Source organism: Galleria mellonella, unplaced genomic scaffold (assembly GCF_026898425.1).
Source record: "Galleria mellonella isolate WM207_F2 unplaced genomic scaffold, CSIRO_AGI_GalMel_v1 utg63, whole genome shotgun sequence".
NCBI lineage: Eukaryota > Metazoa > Arthropoda > Insecta > Lepidoptera > Pyralidae > Galleria > Galleria mellonella.
The window spans coordinates 7179772-7200420 of record NW_026442130.1 but is presented as its reverse complement, the minus strand read 5'-3'; the positions used below and the strand labels follow the sequence as shown (position 1 = coordinate 7200420).

Sequence of the window (20649 nt, the reverse complement as noted above, 5' to 3'; positions counted from 1 at the left end):
CTATATATTGCCTATATATATATTGCCATGCGATATTAAGCCACAAAGAACGATTTCAAGCCAGCTGCATCCACTAACTCCTTGCATTTAATTTTATGTCGTCACTCAATCTAGTGTGGGTCGTCCTACGCTCCGTTTGTCTATACAAAGTCGCCACTTAATAACCTTTCTTCCCCATCGATTGTCAGTTCTTCAAATTATATAACCAGCTCATTGCCACTTCAGTATCATGCAAATAAACTGAGCATAGCGGCTCCATAGCTCGCTGAGTAACTTTTTTGCATACAATCAATCTTGTAGATACCAAATTTCGCTTCCATATCTAGCAACTTTTTAAAAAGCTTCGTCTTCAAAATGGGTATTTTGAATGAGAAGATGTGACATTACTTTCCAAAATTGCATGCATAGGAATATACTCGAATATTATTTATTCACCTATATACAACCTTCCTTTTTTGGTATATTAGTTAGCATGTGAATCATACTACAATAATTCAAGTACTGGCAATTTAAATACCCTCAGAATAGTACTAGAACTGGCCCGGACCCTATACATTAGAGATGCACACCGTTTTCGCACGTGCCTCAGTGAACATTTCTGACGTACTTTAAAACCGGGACAACCCCACCAATACTCTAGACACTATATGATACTGGACTTGAAAGCGCTGTATAGCTTCTGAGTATAAATAGCTCATAAACAGTATTTTTTATACCACTGAGGTGACAAACAAGCATACGGCTCACCTGATGGCAAGCGGTTATTGTAGCCTATGAACGCGTGCGATACCAGGGGTATTGCGCGCGCGTTTCCGACCCTGAAGAAACCTCTTTACCCCCCTTTTGAAGAACTCCGTGCTGTAGTCTCTTGGGAAAACCTCGTCAGGGAGCTCATTCAGTAACCTGAGTGTTAGTGGGAGAAAACATCTCTGAAACCGCATTGCATATGCAACCATTTAAGCTGTAGGGTATAAGGGTAAATTTCCTGTTAATGGCGAACCGTACAATGGTAGAAAGTGGCCGTGGGCATCATATTGAATAATTCCTCTGAGCACACTTCATTGTACAAGCGGTAGAACACGAAGAGTAAACCAAAATTTCTTCTAAAACTTAAGGGTTCGATACCGCTTGCATGCCTGGGATCATCGACAATTCTTGTAGCTCGTCGTTGCACTGAGTCGAAGGGTTTGAACTGGTATCCAAATCCTCCCGCCATAAATGACGGTAATACTCCAAGTGAGGTCGGATTTGCGATTTGTAGAGCATTAATCACTGATCCGGCGTGAAGTAATGCTTCGCTCTATTAAGCACACTGAGTTTTTTGGATGCCAGCTACACCTTATTTTTGAGGTGGCCACGGAACTGTACGTCACTAGAGATGTCGAGACCAAGAATCCTTATGCTTTGTGTATAGAATAACAAAATGCTCTAAAAAGAGTGATTTTGACGTCTTTCGAACAACGTGGAAAGAACTTGCGAGAACTCTTTCACATACATTCATACTCTACAATGCCCTACGCACCCTCTCTGTATCCAAATCGTCTCTCAGATCAGAAGTTAATGTTAATCTATGGCACACATGTGCCCGAGATATTTGAAGTGTTCCACCCTTTGTATTTGTCATTCAGCAGCATTCTTTAAAAATTGCGCTATAATTTTATATTATATTATTCATGAGCGTTCCTACAAGTACTACTTAATAATTTTTTTTTAGTTACTAGTGACAACTAAGATCTGTACTTGATATCATCGTCAGTATTTTTCCGTAACTCTGTCATGAAACTGCTCTATGAATGTTATTGAAAGAATAAACGAATTAGTATTTTTTTTTTTTTTGATAAAATGCGTTACAATTGATAGACATAGAAAAAAAAAATATTGCTTTCTAAAGTAAGAGAGATTTGTGTGGCCCTCTTTACCCGATTTTGCTATAAAGCCTTGCGTGTCTTACCATATTCAACTTATAAGGAAGCGAGAGTAATCATAATAGGTAAAGCATTAAAAAAGGTCTTATCTCTCGATATTCTCTGCCTAACTCAAAAACAGGTTATCAATTAAATTTTCCATATCTCTCTACCAAAATATTCATAATCTCTAGGGTAAATCATATAAAATTTTTTTCGCTTTCTTTTTGTATCTGTCATCGCATAAAGGTATCCTATAAAAGCGTAACATACATTATCAAAATTACTTTATTTTGAATTTCGATTTATCATGGTCCAATACTATTGCATTTTTATTTATTTAATTAGATGTGACAAAGTTAAAAAATTTATCTGTCAGGCAAATTTTTGAGTTTTTTACACATTTCATATAGGTATGTCAACTGTAAGCTACAGCCTTCCACTTCCATAAGAAATTAGAGAATCTAATGACACCGCATGTATAAAAGTCAACCGAGTAAGTAGGTAATAAATAAAACAGTTAAAGGTAATCGGTTACATTCCATATTCTTTTACTACCATAATATCTTCATCATTCATCCATAATAACTTTGTATATTTCGATTTTCACGAAATTAAAAAACTAAAGAAAAATCGAGATGTCATGTAAAATAAGAGAATAGAAAACGTATTCCTAAAGTTAAAAAAATATATGTGATTTCCATCATATTACTCTTATATATAAATGAATGTTGTTTACTATCGAATGTGTTGGTTTCAAATAAATATTAAAAAACCAAAGTCAAATTGTAATTTATTGATATTTGTAGGTAAGTAAATAAAACCAAGAAAACCTTTAAAAATTACAGCATAAAGTAAATAGATGTATAGTAAACTTCTGACATTTCTCAGAACTTGTAAAAAAATTTTGAAATACACTTGTACAAGATGCAATGATTCTATACGAAAAACTTAACACTTTTCCCAAAAAAAAAATTATATAAGAGGTGTTGAATTTCATTGATAGTCTACCATTAAATGATTTCCCATTTACTCTCTATAAGATATATGATATGATACGATATGCTTATGCCTTTGCTAAGGCAGCTTTCAATGGTTCTAAATAAATTCCTTCTGGATCGAACTTCTTTCTGAATTCTTCGAACTGCTGGGGCAATTTCTCCTGCAGACCTTCCAAGTATCTTCTAAAGATGTGTTTCTGTACATCTGTACACTTAGCACATGCCTCTCTTACTGCTTCTGGTAGATTTCCTAAAATTATAAATAATTATTATAATTTAAAAGATAATATATATAGAGGTAATGCATGAAAATAAATACAAAAAATATTTATTTCACTAACATAACAAGTAGAGAATTATACCTAACAGACGACATTAAAAACTGGCTAAGAGCATCTAGAATTTATATTTATAGAATTCGATCAATATATGTTTAGAGGAGTTTTTTGGGTGTTGTCTCTTAATTTAGCAGTCATCTCTGTCTACTCTATGGCTATTATATTATTACAAAGAGTTATTTTTATAAGAGATACAATAGCAAATAAGAAGACGAAAAAGGTACGAATTTGTATATCTCAATTCATCCACATTTGGAAATGTTCAGTGATTATATAATCAACTTAAGCATAATTAAGTACACATTCAAATCAAGGATCTATTTTGGTAACCTAACTACGTCAGTTTAACGTAAAGCAGATGTAAATGACATTATGATCATATATGCATCTGACATATCCTTAATAAAATTAAAAATAATTATTTTTTTTTTATACAATTTAGAATGGCAAACAAGCTGACGGCCCACCTGATGGAAAGTGGTAACCGTCGCCTATAGTCACGAGCAGTACCATGAACATAACAGAGTATACTGTTTCGCTCATGATATCCCCCATGCGTTGCCATTCCTGAGGACTCAGGTGTTATTCCTCTGTACCCAGTAAATTGACGCCATATCCCACCCTTCAAACCGAAACACAGCCATGCAAACACAACTGCTTCGCGGTTGAAACACGAATAGGACAGAGATACCCAAGCAATCGACTTTTGTACAAAGTCTCCCTCTGGTGAAATTATAAATATTCCTCTATTATGTATGTGTGTGTATATAAAGTAGGCTACCCCTTTCTTTTTTGTGGATGTCGTAACAGGTGAATAAGGGAACTTAAAGGTAAAGGGATGGGCAGCAGCGACCCTCTTATAACACCATAAAAGCCTAACTGCGGTCGCCAACTCGCCTACCAATCATAGCAACTACTGGCAATTTCCCAAAAGGGAAGACCTATGTTCTGCAATAGACAGTTAAAGGCGGATATCATCATCGTCATTATGGATTTCTTTTAAAGTATGTTTTCAGTCTGTAATAGTTATTTGAAATGGAGAACGAAATGGGAACTTATAATTTATAAGAGTCTGACTAAAGCACAGTCTAAACTGAAGACAATTTTTTCGCGTGGTTTTTAGTATAATGTAAGCAAAAGAGAAGTGATTTCCAAAAATTATCATAAGAAGTGAAGATGATATGAATGAAAAGCTTTGAGAAAGATTTACGCAAGAATCAGTTACTAAATGACTTACTATGCATTAATAATAATCATTCATGTTCTTATTATTGATTTCGTAATATCCTTCGGCGACTTTATTCTCATGAAATTGGAAAAAATACCCTCAGAATTAATCCAGGACCTTAGGCGTATTAAAAGGAAGCGAGATGGGCCTCGCCTACTTAAGAATCGTCTAGTGCCCTCCCGAGGATGCAAGTGAAAAGTCAAAAAAAGTCTTAAAGTATATAGACGCATACATATCCTTAAAAATGGGTCATTGTCAAACCGTGGTACATATATCTATACAGATATTTATATATTGATATATATACGTCGTATACGTCGTCGTATATGATATACAAACGTCTTCAAAATAGAAAGAGGTTATGAATTCGATTGTATTTTCTCGTTTGTTACCTCATAACTCCGTCATTTAAAAACCAATTTAGAAAGCACTTTTTTTACTTTTAGATTGGTTCCATAAAAATCTTATCAAAATTGGTTCAGTAGTTTAGTTAATAAATCAAATATACTGGTTTTGCCAGATTGATGTCGGTTTTTTTTCTCGAACACAGTTTTAAATTATTACATAAACTAACTTTATATATGTAGCCTATTCTTTAAAGCGATTTTCGAAAAGAGGAGATCCATAATTCGTCTGTATTTTTTGCGTACTATTGTATTATGTATTCAGTTATTTAAATAACTTTATTGATTAAAAGAAAATATAACACAAATTTGGATATGTATAGATAATAATAATAATGTATATCGTTTATATGTAATACACGACAAATAATTTATACATAAATAACATAAAATGATGAATATAATATACATACATTAGTATAAAGGAATACACACACAACCATATAAAAGATGATGTCTAGTATTCCGGTTTTTTTATACCACTGAGGTGGCAAACACGCATACGGCCCACCTGATGGTAAGCGTTTACCGTAGCCTATGCCTACCCTGAAGAAACCTCTTTACCCCCCTTTTGAAGAACCCCGTGCTATAGTCTCTTGGAAAAACCTCGGAAAGGAGCTCATGTTGTAATGAGTTTAAAAGGTGAGCATGGACTTATTACTATGTACTTTTTATTATTATGGTGCAATTCTTAATTTATTTAATTTGAATTTATTTTTTACAATTAATAGTGTTTGCGTCCTTTAATCGGTATTGGACGGGTTTTTAATGGGAAGCCAAAAACTGCTTTTTCCTTGTTGCTTTATTTAGACAATATTCTGCGATATAAATTTAATAATATTTTACGCTACGATCGAAGTTACTATTTTTTTTTTTTTGAGACCAAAGCAAAATCTGATCATTTGCATAAAAACAATCTAGGTATTACTAATCTGAGATTGAACATAAAATTTTTAATTACTTACTCTTGAAGTCACTGCTAACGTCATTGCAGTTTGTGTCATTAACGAAGCAGGTGTTAAAGTTTTTAAGCTCGGGTACGTTGACAATCAATGCTTCGATATCAAAGTCGTCATTATTAGTAGTATACTTCTCTTCTGCGATGACAAGTGCCACCACTGCACATAATACTAAGAAGGACTTCATCTCGCAATGTACGCACTGAAACATAATGTTGAAATAATTTTATTAACTGATCTAATTTCGCAAGACATGAAAGTTTACATTAAAATATATTATACGAGCATGTGATATTAAACTATTAACCTCAATAAATCACAAGGAAATAAAAAAAAATAAAATAAAGAATTTAGATGTAATTTGGAGGCACGAAAATAATATTTACGTTATCTTTATATGTCGCAATACAACTGCTACTACTTTTTAGTCATAAAGCTACATGTTCTATCTTTGTGACTATTTTAGTTGTTACTCTATGCTCTTTGTTCGTTTGGTGTATCTAATTGTATCTTTAAAATTAAAGGGAAAATAGCACGAACAAAAATTAAACAGAAAAAGAACGGTTCTTTTATCTACTAGACTTTTATATTTTTAATTTGCGTTCTTTGTTTTATGGTGACAACAACGTCCTTAATGGACTTAATTAAACACATTACAAAACAATTAAAAACAAAGAACTTAATTATTTTATTAACATGCTAAGTAAAGTATTCTATACATTTCATTTATGGATACAGTAGAGCAACGAAAAAATGCTCTTAGCCGCGTTTACACTAATCATTCAAGGATCGTATATCAGTGGAACTGTACTGTTACATGATTGATACTTTATGTAGTCTAACCAGTTTATTGATTCTTAATAAATAAGGCATCGCAATTATAAGTCTATAAGGTGAAAAATAATATTTTAAAATAAATGTACAACTTGCAATATATTCACCATTAAAGTACTTGATTTCTCGAACTAGCCATTTTATTTCTTCATTGCTATTTTAATCTAACTTTACCCAAATTATCTTACCTACATATTATTTTTACTATATAACTATATAAACATTACAAATAAGCACCTACCAAATAATTACACAATTCGCACAGTGTCTATTACAGTAAACAGAACTTTAAAGATGAAATATACTTTGTACCTGGTATATAAAACCAACCATAAAACCAACTTTCATCAAAGAATTCGTTAATAAATCGGCATCAATTTACGGCCTACTGGATAAAAATTATTTCTTATTAAATGTTAATATTATAATATCTGGCAATAGAATTATAATATTAACCAAATAGCCCAATTGCGTGATAGTATTCGAAACGAGGATTTATATAAGAATATAAGAACCAAAGTAACCGAAATAGCTCGAAGAACCGACAATGTGGCGACCCCGTACGGGCAAGTGCAGTGTAAGACGACCCCCCACTAGATATAGTGATGACCTCAAATGCATTGCAGGGAGTCACTGGATGAAAGTGACTCAGGACCATTTCTTATGGCATTCTATGGGTGAGGCCTATGTCCAGCAGTGGACGGATAATGGCTGAAATGATGATAATGATCGCCCACTAAAACGCTTTTGGTCAGTGTGAGTATGAACATATCAAAATTTGATTTACATTATTTATTTATTTATGTAGGGTTTTAACACTTCCTTCTTTTGTAATATTAAATATTTTGACAACTGTTAACTGTCAACTTTAACGATAACCTGTAGATGAAAACAGTGTTGATACACAGTATTCTTGCTATATTACCACATAGAGAACTTTTTAATAATTTTCTAGACAAGTTATATGCATAGATATATTAAAAATATAAAAACAATTGTTTGATAATGATAATTACAATTTAAACTAAACGTTCTTTAGTAAATTCCACTTAAAGTACCTAATACTAACTCGCGTCTTTTTAGATTTTTTAATATACTACACTTTAGATTTTTCATATAACAGAAGCAATTGCTTCATAATACGAGCTTACACTATTTTCAATGATGTATGAAGTTATCCCTATTATGAAATAGATATATTTAATAATAGCAGCAATTATATAAGAAAAACCATTGCAAATTACTCATTAACTAATTTTAACGACATTTACCCTGTATTTTTTACATTTATTAATTATCTGGACTGCAAGTAATTAATTTTCGTCAATTATATGTGGTAGCTTCTAAGTAACTTGTTGTTGTCATTTATAGTTAATTATTAAGTTATTACAGCTATAAGCTTCCCTCAAAAATAATAAAAAAATAAATAAGTAAATGAAAAAACTTACAGTAAACGATGCTAACAAACACTGTTTAAGATCTGATGCGAAATGTAAATGCATCCACTCCTTTTATACGCTTGACATCACAACAAACTTATATCAAGGATCAGTATTTACCGTAAGCATTTACCATAGAGTAAAAACTTTTTTGTAAACATCTACTCGCTATACTATTATGTCTATTTAGTTTAATAAGAATCTATAGTCAAAATAAATAGTCCATGACAACAAATCTATAGGTACGTTAATTTGAACATGGCATTTAAACATGATTAATCGATTCATATTATTCATAAATAAACAACACCTTTATTGCAGTAAATTTAAACTTTCATATTATCAAAATTCACCTGACATATAAAAATATAATACAGATTATAATAGTAAACTTGTTATAGATACAAACAATTACAAGAAATGTTCACAGTGAGAAAATAATGGGCGGACATATCGCTAAAAGCGATCTCTTCCAGGCAACCTTTCTTAGTTAGTTTGTTGTCTGACATGTTAATTTGCATTAAAAATTACATTAATGCAATTCGGCGTCGAACAAAGCAACAAATAACACGAGATTCATAATATAATATTCGTATTCACAAACAATACAAAAAATAAATGATTATAAGCATAAATCAATATAAATAGAATCGGTAAATAAGTACTTAAAATACGAGTACATAATATTTTATAATATATGACTCTATTGAGGAATATGTTTTCCTCCAGATATTGTTATAAAATTGTACTAAAAAGTAGTAAATGATAAATATCAAATCAGAGTCATAACAAATAACACTTTTTTATATTAGTGTGCAGCTAATTTTTGAGCGCGCAGACAAATTAATTACTACATTTGTAAATACTTTACTAGATATGAATTGCATACACGTTAGAATGTATCGGTTCTTGAGGAGTAGGCTTCTCTTTAATAAAGAATATAAAATTGTCGCCCTCTAGTGTCAACGAGTTTCTAGATGATCACAAAGATTTATACATTTTATATATATTTACAACAAATACATGGGGACTTTAAATATTTTTTTTATAAAACTATGTATATTATAAAAGTAAAAGCTTAAAAAGTATCCTTTTTTAATTTAAAATTAAATAATCTATGCCAAGAACTAATAGACGTTGAACTGTCATAAACATTTTATTCACATCACGTATATGCCAGTATAGTTTTTTCCATAAAAAATATAACTCTGTTTTGAACGTTTTTTTACTATAATTTTATACATCGTTAGCCATTACAAATGTCACACACACAGAACACTTCTGTTAGACATGAAAATTAATTTGATGTTCTATATTCAAATCAGGTCCGGAGAAGTCATTAACATGTTGTTAGTTGAGCGAAACCAAGATATAGCTATGTAACATATTTATATTATAATATAAGAAGTATATATATATATATATATATATATATATATATATATATATATATATATATATATATATATATATAAGCAAGTAATATATAAAAAATATTACTTAAACTCAATGGTTGGACTATTTCATTTATTTTAAAGGATTTTCTTATATTTTAAATGAACAAACGTGCGTACTTATCAATACTATTTTTTGTAAAAGGGGAAGATTTGAAAACTACTCAACAGATTTTAAAAATTCTTTCGTCTATCAAAAATTACATTATCAGTAAGTAACAAAGACCAAAAATATATTTTGAATATCTTTTTACCCTTACCAATTTATCTTTATATCTATTAACTTGTCTGAAGCCAGAGCGAAATGCTAGTTCATACATATTTGTAATTTTCCTGGGATCTCTATTTTTTTAATAAAATATTGTTATATTATTATATAATATTGCCTATATATATTAAACAAGTTGATGGCCAAAATTAGTAACTGTCGCTTATAAACATAAACAGTACCATGAACACAAAGAGTATTTACTGGATGTGTATTTCTCACTGATATACAGGTAACTAACTATATATAGGTGTAAAGATAGAAAAAACTTTTAATATCGGTTTTTTCAGTTTATCTATTATAAAAAAAATAAACAAACATACAGATAAAATGATGAAATGTTATTACTTAAACATTTTTATCAGTTTATTTTTATAATTCCAATTATTAATTGATTAAAACGCGTGTGCAATTTGTTTAGTACTTGCGAAAAATTGCCTTAATTAAAATTATGATCATCTTTATTCAAATAAACCTATTTACAAACACTTTTAAACCCTATTTTTTTATAAATGCTGGGTTAAAGTTGTTATCTGTTGAGATGAGCTCACAAGAAACTCAATAGTTACTCTTTAAAATCTCTGTTAAAATTATGAAATATTAATATGAGTATTTATTTAAATGTATGATATCTAAAATTACATGGTCGTTAAAAGCCCATGCATGATCGACTAACACCATGCACATTTGTCATTCAAGTAATCGTTATATATATACCATTATAGGATTTGTTCAATGTTTTTGATAACAGTTTTAAACTTAATAAAAGGTAAATCCAAAATATTCTTCGATACGTTACTATAATATTTTATTCCCATTCCCATAAAAGACCTATTAACTTTTTCTAAACGACACTTCGGAACAGCAAGTTTAAATTTATATCTAGTGTTAAGATTATTAAGATCACTATCTATAGTTGATCATCCTTTAAAAAAATTGCTATTGCCTCAACAATACTAACTTTGTAAATATAAAAGATATTATATCATAATAATATTTGGAGGTACTTCCGATGATGGTAAAACATAGTGCACTACGTAGTATTAAATTTATAACTGTACCTATGATTATACAAATAAAGGATAGATTGATTGTAATGAACACTGTAACAAAATATGTAAATTTTATATAATTAACTAGCTGACTCGGCAAACGTTGTTTTACCATATACATTATTTCTAGACCTATACATGAAAATTTATCGTACTACAATTATTATATTCAATTGTCATCTTGCGACAACCCAATTGCGGCATATAAAAATCGCGATTAAAAAATAAAAAAAAAATTTGTGGTGGATCATTGAGAAGAATGAAAAATAGATGTTGGCCGATTCTCAGACCTACACATATGCACTCAAAATTTCATAAAAATCGGTATAGCCGTTTCGGAGGAGTTTGGTAACAAACACCACGACACGAGAATTTTGTATATTAGATTAAAATTTTAAAATTCCAATATTTTTTTTTTATTTTAAATACAATAATAATATAAATGGGTTAGTTTACCACCTCCTTCTTCACATTTCCCCTGAATTTTCGAACGCCTATTATGACTATCGAAGCAATATTTAACTAAACAGAAACATCGGTCTACGATAAAAACTAGTGCTTAGCCTAGATTCAACATCCTTCGAAATGTAAAAATAAACAGATAATACCAAATAGTAACTAACATAATTTAAAAAAATCGAAAAACCTTAACCTTGTAAAAATTTGAATAAGACCAGGATTGAACTAAACCCTTCTAATTCATTCAATTAAATAAAGAAATCTCGAAATCTGGTTCGAAATTAGTTAAGATATCGGAACAATAAGTATTTTATATAAAATAAATAGAAAAAAGTAGTTTATTAACTAATTTCATTTGTTCAATTTATTTATTACTCTAAAAAAGCTCAAAAAATCATAAAGCTCTCATTACTCAATGTCAATGTTTTCTCTTTTTTACTTGCTTGATAACTATAGTTTTAATTATAAACAAAAACATCAATGTTTTAATATTTTATAATTTACAAAGTTACATAAAATATTAAAATATTGTTCATAAATCAAAGTCGACATTCATATGTGTGTCGTTGTGTACGTTATCATTTTTAATTAAAAATATTGTCAAAAAATGAAGTTAATGCTTCGTCCTCAAAAACGATATTTGCGAATAATAATACGATAATTAATTGAAAATTAAAGGACACATTTGCAGGTAGAAAAAAAAGGATTTCAATCGTAATAAATATAGCACCAAAATAATATTCTCGTATCTCTAGTTATTAGTAAAAGAATCGTCAAATTCACATATACATAAAAATTACAGACGATTTGAGAACTCCCTTTACGAAATCGATTGAAAATCTAGATATACAATGAAAATATACTATAGGTACATTTAAAGTCTATGTCTACATGCAATGATTATAAATAACCAAGGTAAATAACTATTTTGTGGACATCATGTTTTACATTTCTAATAAATGGATATGGAATAGAATTGTAAAATCTCGAATAAAATTAAACTCAAACTACTATTTGAGAAGCATTACTTTGTATATTTAAATTACAGCGGACGATTTAATATTCGTTATATATTATTATTTTCAAAATTTATTATGAATAAATTTATTTTAAACCAAATTAAACGCCGGTGCAGTAGTGGACTTTGCCTTAAATTCTCTTAAATTCTGTTACGTTCTCTTCAACGACAACTCTTCACAGATGCATCTTACTACCCCATTAGCGATTATAGTTGTGAGAATATAAATTTATATTACCAAAAAATATAAAAATAGCAAATAATAAATTTTAAAAGAAAAATTATTGTACCTTTGGTAACAACAGCGAAATTTATCTGCGCCAGCTGAACGTGTCGGTAGAAAGCAGACGGCAGAATATTTCCACAGTGAAACGATGTCCGAATGTTATTATAGTTAATATTGTTATCAACCTCGAACATTAAATAATAAACATCTTACCGTGCATTGTTATCATCATTATTATTATTTTCTATGTTACAGACGCATTGTTGCTAGCTGCGCTGGCGATTTTATCCGAGTAATAATCGAAATTTAGCATTTATTCGAAACAAGAACATTTTCCTTTGCAAAATAGGTGATTTCAATTCACATACATACACCGATAAATGATGAGACGTTACGTAGATAACTTACAATGTAAATTTACAATATTTTAATTCAGGCTGCTTCGCAACAGTTTTTTGCTGCACCAAGAATATTGCAAATTCAATCATTAGTATGGATCCAACACGGGATTAAAAGAGGGGAAGGGATTGTTAACAATGAGATCTAGCAGCCCCATTGCTGCTAGCTATATATACACTGTTAGGTCGAACTCATGCGGTTTCTTCTAGAAACCATTGTGCTTAATTCTAGGTGAATTCATTACAATAGGCTAACTGAACGGCTTTTTTATCCTAACTTATTATACTTCACTGATACTCTGCCAATATACACCATTAGTGCAGGTGGGATTACCATTCCGTTTTATTAAAACATGAAAGTAAATGCTATTTTTTAAATATTAAAAAATTAATTCCGAATAACACATAACCACGTTATACACTTACAAGAAAAAAAATCAGACAAATTCGGTTTGAGAAAACAATAGAGAATTCTGATTTTGACAGTAATTTAAAACATTATTATTTAATACTAGCAGCATCCTACGGTTCGATCTGCCTTAATCAGTATATAAAGTATATTATATACTAAGTTAGAATATAACCTATCCATATAGCATTCAAATCCGTTTAGTAGTTTTTGCATGTTTATGCATCCATCCGTTGTTACAAACTTTCCCATTTATTATATTACCTAATACGACTAACATCATAAGCTCTATGGACTATTTAAACACTATGTGGGGGATTTTTTCGAAGTAAATGTACAGTATGTGCAGTAAAATATAAAATTATTATTTGCTGCCAATTACTAGAAATGTCCATATTTATAGTCTACATGCTACGGCAATTTTATTATCGAAATGTCAACATATATTTATTTTATTGCCTACTGAGTAACAAATGTAGCAAATATATATTAATCTTCATATTGTCACATCAATATCTAATGAATACTTTCTTATTTTTCTTTCAAATAAATCTTTAGATATCAGGAGGACATCAAAACCACCAGAGGACAACTTTGTATAAAAGTCGTTTGCCTGGGCACCTCTGTCCCATTCGTGTTTCTACCATGAAGCAGTTGAGTTTGCATGGCTGTTTCGGTTTGAAGGGTATGGATATGATAGTGAATTCACAGGGTACAGAGAAATAACACCTAAATCCTCAGGAATGGCAACATATGAGGGGAGTCATAAGCGAAACAGTGTACTCTGTTATGTCTATAGACGACGGTTACTACTGCAAACAAGCTGAAAACCTACCTGATATAGTTTGATGCAGAAAAATTATTTCTATTTCTAACAGTAGCAAAGAGAAGAAAAAATATTTCTACATTAAAAGCATGGTTTGGCCTGCTACTTGGTACGTCTAGATTTCAGAAGTGGGAAAACTAATCAGTTCTACATAGCCTATACCTTTACAAGGTCTATACCTTTTGAAACACAACTGTGAAAACTACAATCTATTTGATGCAGTTGTTTTGGCGTATTGCAGAAACAACATACAGACAGACCAGACTGACAAAATTTCTAGAAATTATTATTTACACCTCTATTTGTTTAATAAAGACCCTTCATTTCTTATCAAATTCAAATTCAATCAATTATCTCTATTGAAATAGACTTGTTTACAAGCACCTTTAAATCGTAATTTTTTTTAATCTACCGCTAGAAACTCAACAGTTGCTCTTTTAAATTTCTGTTAACATTTTGTGTGTTTGATGTACTATGTTTAAAATTACATCGTCGTTAAAAGCCCATGCATGATCGGCTGATACCATATACTTTTGTCATTCAAGTAACCGTTTAGTGTGTAATAGGCTTTGTTTAATAAATGTTTTTCCTAAATATCTCCCATGTATAAACATAGTCTAGTTAGAGTTTTGTTATATTAGTAAGACAATTGCACAACTGAAAGTCGAATAGTCTTTTACGTGTATTCGGTCAACGTACTGACTAACGTGTTGCTATAATTCCTCAGGATAAACACGTTACATAAACCCAAGCTGTATATGTTAATATAAAATATATCGAACTATGTATGCTCAAAGGAATTGTTGAATATGATGGCCACTTTCTGCAATGAAACAGCTCGCTATCGACTATGCCTTGGAACCTGGACGGTCGCGTACAGCGCGATTTCAGAGATGTTTCCTTCACTAATACTTAGGTTATAGAATAAGCTCCTTGTCGAGGTTTTTCCAAGAGACTACAGCATGGGGTTCTTCAAAAAAGAGGTAAAGAGGTTTCTTTAAGGTCGCAACGCACCCGTAATGGCCCTGGTATTGCAGGCATCTATAGGCTACAGTAACTGCATACCATCAGGTGGGCCGTATGCTTGTTTGCTACCTCAGTGGTATAAGAATAATCTAAGATATGTCAAATCTGTTTACCAATTTTCATTCCAATCCATTCAGACGTCTAAGCGTAAATGATATTTATAATTCTTTATATGGTTATGTTATTATTATATTTGTGATAAATATACAGAATTGTTGTAAAATGTAATGTAAATGATAAATGGACAATGACATTTAGAGAAAAATAAGGAAAATAATTATTTAAATCAACATACAAATATGAGCAAGTGTAGGTATATGAAATACAAGGTTCGTCTTCGACAGAACAACTTATGTAAAGTTATATTCTTTGTATTATTTGCAGTCGAAGTTAGTCAAATTATCATGGTGTGTATCTTCACTTTATTTTTAAGAACAATGTACACACATTTATGTACATATCTGAGGTACAATATCTTCAAATGGTATAAATTTAATTACCCTCCTTTTAAAGTATAAAAAGTACTATTATTTTAGATGTCTACGAAATCGTATATTTGTAGATATACCTAATAACTCGGGGTTATCATTGTGAGACCTCTTAGGAATGATAATAGATAAATGAAAACAAAATACAGCATTCATAATGTTTAATAATAAATAATTACATGTAAACCAGATGTTAAAAAATTAATATAATTAGATATGATGTTAAGCCAAAACGTGATTACACGAATTATACTAGAATACTAACGGCGTATTGAAAAAAAAAAAAACTATTCACAAACAAATAATTAACTTCCAAATACTTTGAAATGTCACAATTTTTGTGGTTTGATTGATTACCAGTCGCAAGTAAAGTGATTTGTCATTATATTTATTGCCTATAAAAAAAGTTAAATTTCGTAGGAATAGGAATAGGTTATACTATTTATTATTATATTTACTGCAATCAAATATTTTTAATAACAAAAACAGTCTCTTTGTAAGAAGACAATAACAACTGTTTCATGACAGCCAATTGACCTAATATTTTTTAAACATACATTGCACAGCCCTGGTGTGTAACCAGTTCCTTAAATGTAAAGTTTCAATAGGTAATCTTCTAGTCTTGTGAACTGAGGAATTCATCAAAGCTAGCTTTGTATATACCTTGGGGATCATGTTTTTGAACTAGAGCCTCCCAAATGTCAGGTAGTTTTGTTTTGAAGGCGTTAACTACGGTGCGTATCAATACTCGTTGTTTAGGCGTACATTTGCCGCATGTAGTTTGTAGTGCCTCTGGTATGACCCCTGTTGAGAGAATTGAAGTATATAATTATAATTGTTTACATAAATACTATACTAAATATTTAATAATAAATATTTAGTAATATTAACAACTACATGTAAAATATTATCTGCTTTTTAGAACTGTAAGTAGTATTCAATTAATATGTTGTCACAGGAAGTATAGACGATACAATGTAGTCTGTGAATGCCCTAAGAGATAATCACAGTCATGACAATAAGCGACAGTTACTAGTTATCGTCAGGAGAGTCGTCAATTTGTTTGTCATTTAAAATTGCATAAATAAAATAACCAATGAAAGAAGCATAACCTTAAATCCTCTGTATTTGATATGTCAAGGATTGTATAAATCTCCGATATTCATGATAATTATTTATTTCTGTAAACAATGATTAACACTTTTTATCTAAAAGCCATCAGCTTTATACCTATCCTAAAAGTTATTAAAATATAAGACGCGAAGGCATTTGTCTCCTCTGCCGCTTCACTGTTACTTTAAAAATGTAGTAAAAAATGTTTACAGACGTGTAATATTCCTTGATTTTCATTAGCTTATAAAGATGTCACGTCGTTTATATATAACAGGTTTAATAACAGAAGTATATACTTACTCTTAAAGTCTGATCCCTCAGCAGTGCAAGGCCCCTGATCTAGGAAGCATTTTCCATAATTTTTCAAAAGGCGGATATTTCCCGCAACCTCTTCAGCATTGAAGTTGTCGAACTGCGGGTTGTACGTGTCTTGTGCGTTGCAAACTGCCACCGCTACCAATACGCATAGAGCAAATGCTGTCTTCATTCTGAAAGCAATAGAAAATTATATTTTTTAATTTTATTTCATTTTACTCGACTGCTAAAGAAAGAAATACGACTATTATTAGTAGTACGCTAGTTAAGTAGCTATTGTAATCGGAATTCGTTGCCTAAATTGTTAATTGGATTTTAACATACGAGACTTTTTGTTTTCACCTTAATTTTGGAATGTGCGGCTCTGAATTAAAAGTGCCTATCTTATATTATTTATAAATATAATTCATAGTCGATTTTGTATGTTTAACTCGAAAATTTTTGTTGTAACTTCGTCACATTTTTTTTTTTATTTTATTTATTCCTATTTCAATGTTATATTTAATATTTCTGCTAGCTGCTCCAACAAACGTTTTACCCTCTACCAAGTCCATTTATTCGGTGTAAGCCAAAAACTGTTCCCTAATTGTAGCAAATTATTTATACCTATTTATAGAATTATCAAAAATTTGCGTGAACGACTAATTTGTTTTAGGTCTTCTAATACATCTTCAAACATTTAAATACTGTTTAGCGTCTACCACTTTTCGGCTCTTTTATTATATATTTCAGAACGAATTGATTGTGATCTTTAGTTATTAACAATAGTAAGCTAATTGATTGTCAATGCACGTCTCCTTATAATATTCAACACACAGAAATATTGGACGGCGTAATAAATATTTAATTTGCAATTTATGTTTAACTACGTCAAACAAACATTTGACAACTTAATACTAGCTTATAAATATTATGATAGATATAAATATAATTATACACTGTGTTAAGAATAATGTACGTATAATTTATTACATACACTAGACTAAAGAATATACAATGGATACAATAACAGTATGGATACTATACAATAATAAGGCAAAAGTTTAAAATTAACCAATTGAATCGTTTTTGATTGAACACCAGCAGACTATCTTATGGTCCGGTCAATTACTCGTATGTTTACATTCTCATTAAAGTTTATTGATACTGGCCATATAATTCGTAGTCCCTATAAAACCTTCACCTCACTATCAACTCAGTCGAAAACTTAATTGCTGTTATCTAGTGACAACAGTTGGAATAGACCGGAACTAACAGTTTAGTACCTATCAAAATACTATGATGTTAGAGTCTTCAAGAATACTGGGCGGTTGTCGTTACACCTTATTAAAAAATATGTAATTTTTATTATGCAACTTAGAAAGGCAAACAAGCTGACGGCCCACCTGATGGAAAGTGGTAACCGTCGCCTATAGACATGAGCAGTACCATGGACATAACAGAGTATACTGTTTCGCCCATGATACACCCCCCATGCGTTACTATTCCTGAGGACTCAAGTGTTATTCCTCTGTACCCAGTAAATTCACGCTATATCCCACCCTTCAAACCGAAACACTGCCATGCAAACACAACTGCTTCACGGTTGAAACACGAATGGGACAGAGGTACCCAAGCAATCGACTTTTGTACAAAGTCTCCCTCTGGTAAATACTAGTTTTTACCCTCAACTTCGTAGGACAATCTTGATTGGCCGAGATACAACATTAACTTATGTCTTTTTCGTTTAAAGTACTACGTGTATAATAAATTTTATAACAACTGGTTAAGCAGTTAAGTTGCAAGTACTACTATTATTTAGAATAGATATAAAGAACCACTGTATATTATTTTAATGTATTAATTAATTATATTAAGTACAATAGTAAGTGTTTACTGTACGCTGACGATTTGAAAATGTATCGTTCTATCTCGAATGTTAATGATTGTAAACAGCTACAACAAGATATTGACATTATACAGGAGTGGTGTATTAGGAATCATATGTTTCTGAATGTAGGCAAGTGTTTCGTTATTTCATTTTTTTCTAGGACTCCCAATCACTTGTTTAGTTACAGTATCGGCAACCACATACTTGAACATAAAGATATTGCCACGGATCTAGGAGTTTTGTTTGACTCAGAGCTGATTTTTCGATCTCATTATCAATATATGATAAATAGATGTAACCAACTAACTGGTTTTATACTACGCATAACCAAGCAATTTAAAAATCCTCATAGTCCGTGTTTTCTATATTCTGCATTGGTTCGCCCTATAGTTGAATATGCATCAATAGTTTGGTCTCCTTACTATAAGGTACATCAAGATAATCTTGAGAGAGTACAAAAAAGATTTCTAAAATCAATTTCCTATAGGTATAGATTTAAAAGAAAATTTAGAGACTATGAAAATAGATTAAAATATTATCTTTAACTAAAAGAAGAAAAATAAAAGATTTACTGTACCTATATAAGATTATAAACTCAATTGTGGATTGTCCCCAACTGTTAGAACTAATTAATATTAATACGAATGGCCGAATTCGTCTTAAACGGACTTTCACTGTGCCTTTTTATAGAAACAATATTTCTCTAAATAACCCCATAGCCAATATGTGTAAATCGTATAATGACGCTCATCAAAGTGACCTTGACATATTTGGGCTCAGTTATTATCAATTTCGCAGACAATTATATAAAATAATGTAATATTTAGAAATCTCTTAAATAATTTTGTTTTGGTTTTTTTATTTAACTTTCTTTATGTTTATGTTTATTTTTATGTTTAAATTTTTCACTAATTGTTGCAACCTAATAGCTTTGTTGCAGTCGCATTTATTATTGGATCATGCTGTGTGCACATGTTGTGGCAAGTTTACCTGATACCCGTTATGTACTTGCATATTATAATTTAAGTTTTTATTTGTAAACTTCTGTTATGTGCGCCTAATAAATAAAATAAAATAAAAATAAAATATTAAATATATTGGATGATATTGTATTTTGCATTCTATTTATTTTTATAATTATTTTTTTTTTTGGATTTATTTATAAACTTTTTTTTATTTTAAATAAGAAAAATATAAAATTTCTTGAATCTTCTTTAACATGTGTAAACATTTAAATCGGCATGTAACTATTTTAAAATAATCTATATTTTTAACAATTGTACTAACGAAAAATAAATATTAATTAACAAAATTAAATATTGTACCTACCTGTTATTTTTAGCAACAGCTTTATACAAATAACGTAAATAAAAGTAAAATGTCGACTTACGTTATTTCGAAGTTATTCATGCACCGTCACTATAAACACTGTGCTATTATCTCACCTGGCAATCTTATATACAGATTTTAAACAGGAAATTTTCCCCTGATCCAGCTAACGTACGTAAATAAAACCGGTCAAGCGATGACTCGGCGCGCGCGTTGAGGATTCCGTATCAACACCGTCATGGGAAACAATGATTATATGTAACTGTAATGTAAAAGTGAGGAAATAAAAAA

General features: G+C 30.5%; 1 protein-coding gene across 1 annotated transcript; it reads right to left on the bottom strand.

The window, feature by feature from the left end:
* Nucleotides 1-2685: 2685 nt before the first annotated feature.
* Nucleotides 2686-20575, bottom strand: LOC113521573 (uncharacterized). The gene is made up of 5 exons (XM_026907135.3): nucleotides 20420-20575; nucleotides 17145-17332; nucleotides 16351-16535; nucleotides 5841-6036; nucleotides 2686-3155 (listed from the first exon to the last, which is right to left on the bottom strand). Exons 1-5 carry the CDS (start codon nucleotides 20437-20439, stop codon nucleotides 2971-2973), a joined length of 774 nt encoding a protein of 257 aa, XP_026762936.2. The 5' UTR covers nucleotides 20440-20575; the 3' UTR covers nucleotides 2686-2970.
* Nucleotides 20576-20649: the final 74 nt, after the last annotated feature.

Excerpts from the sequence above, each read along its gene's own strand:
- LOC113521573 (XM_026907135.3), bottom strand. The coding sequence starts at position 20,439 with ATGAATAACTTCGAAATAAC. Across the intron at positions 6,037-16,350 it reads AATTCCTCAGTTCACAAGAC|TGCGTACATTGCGAGATGAA; the intron begins TAGAAGATTACC and ends ATTATGTTTCAG. Across the intron at positions 3,156-5,840 it reads CGTTAGCAGTGACTTCAAGA|GAAATCTACCAGAAGCAGTA; the intron begins GTAAGTAATTAA and ends TTATAATTTTAG.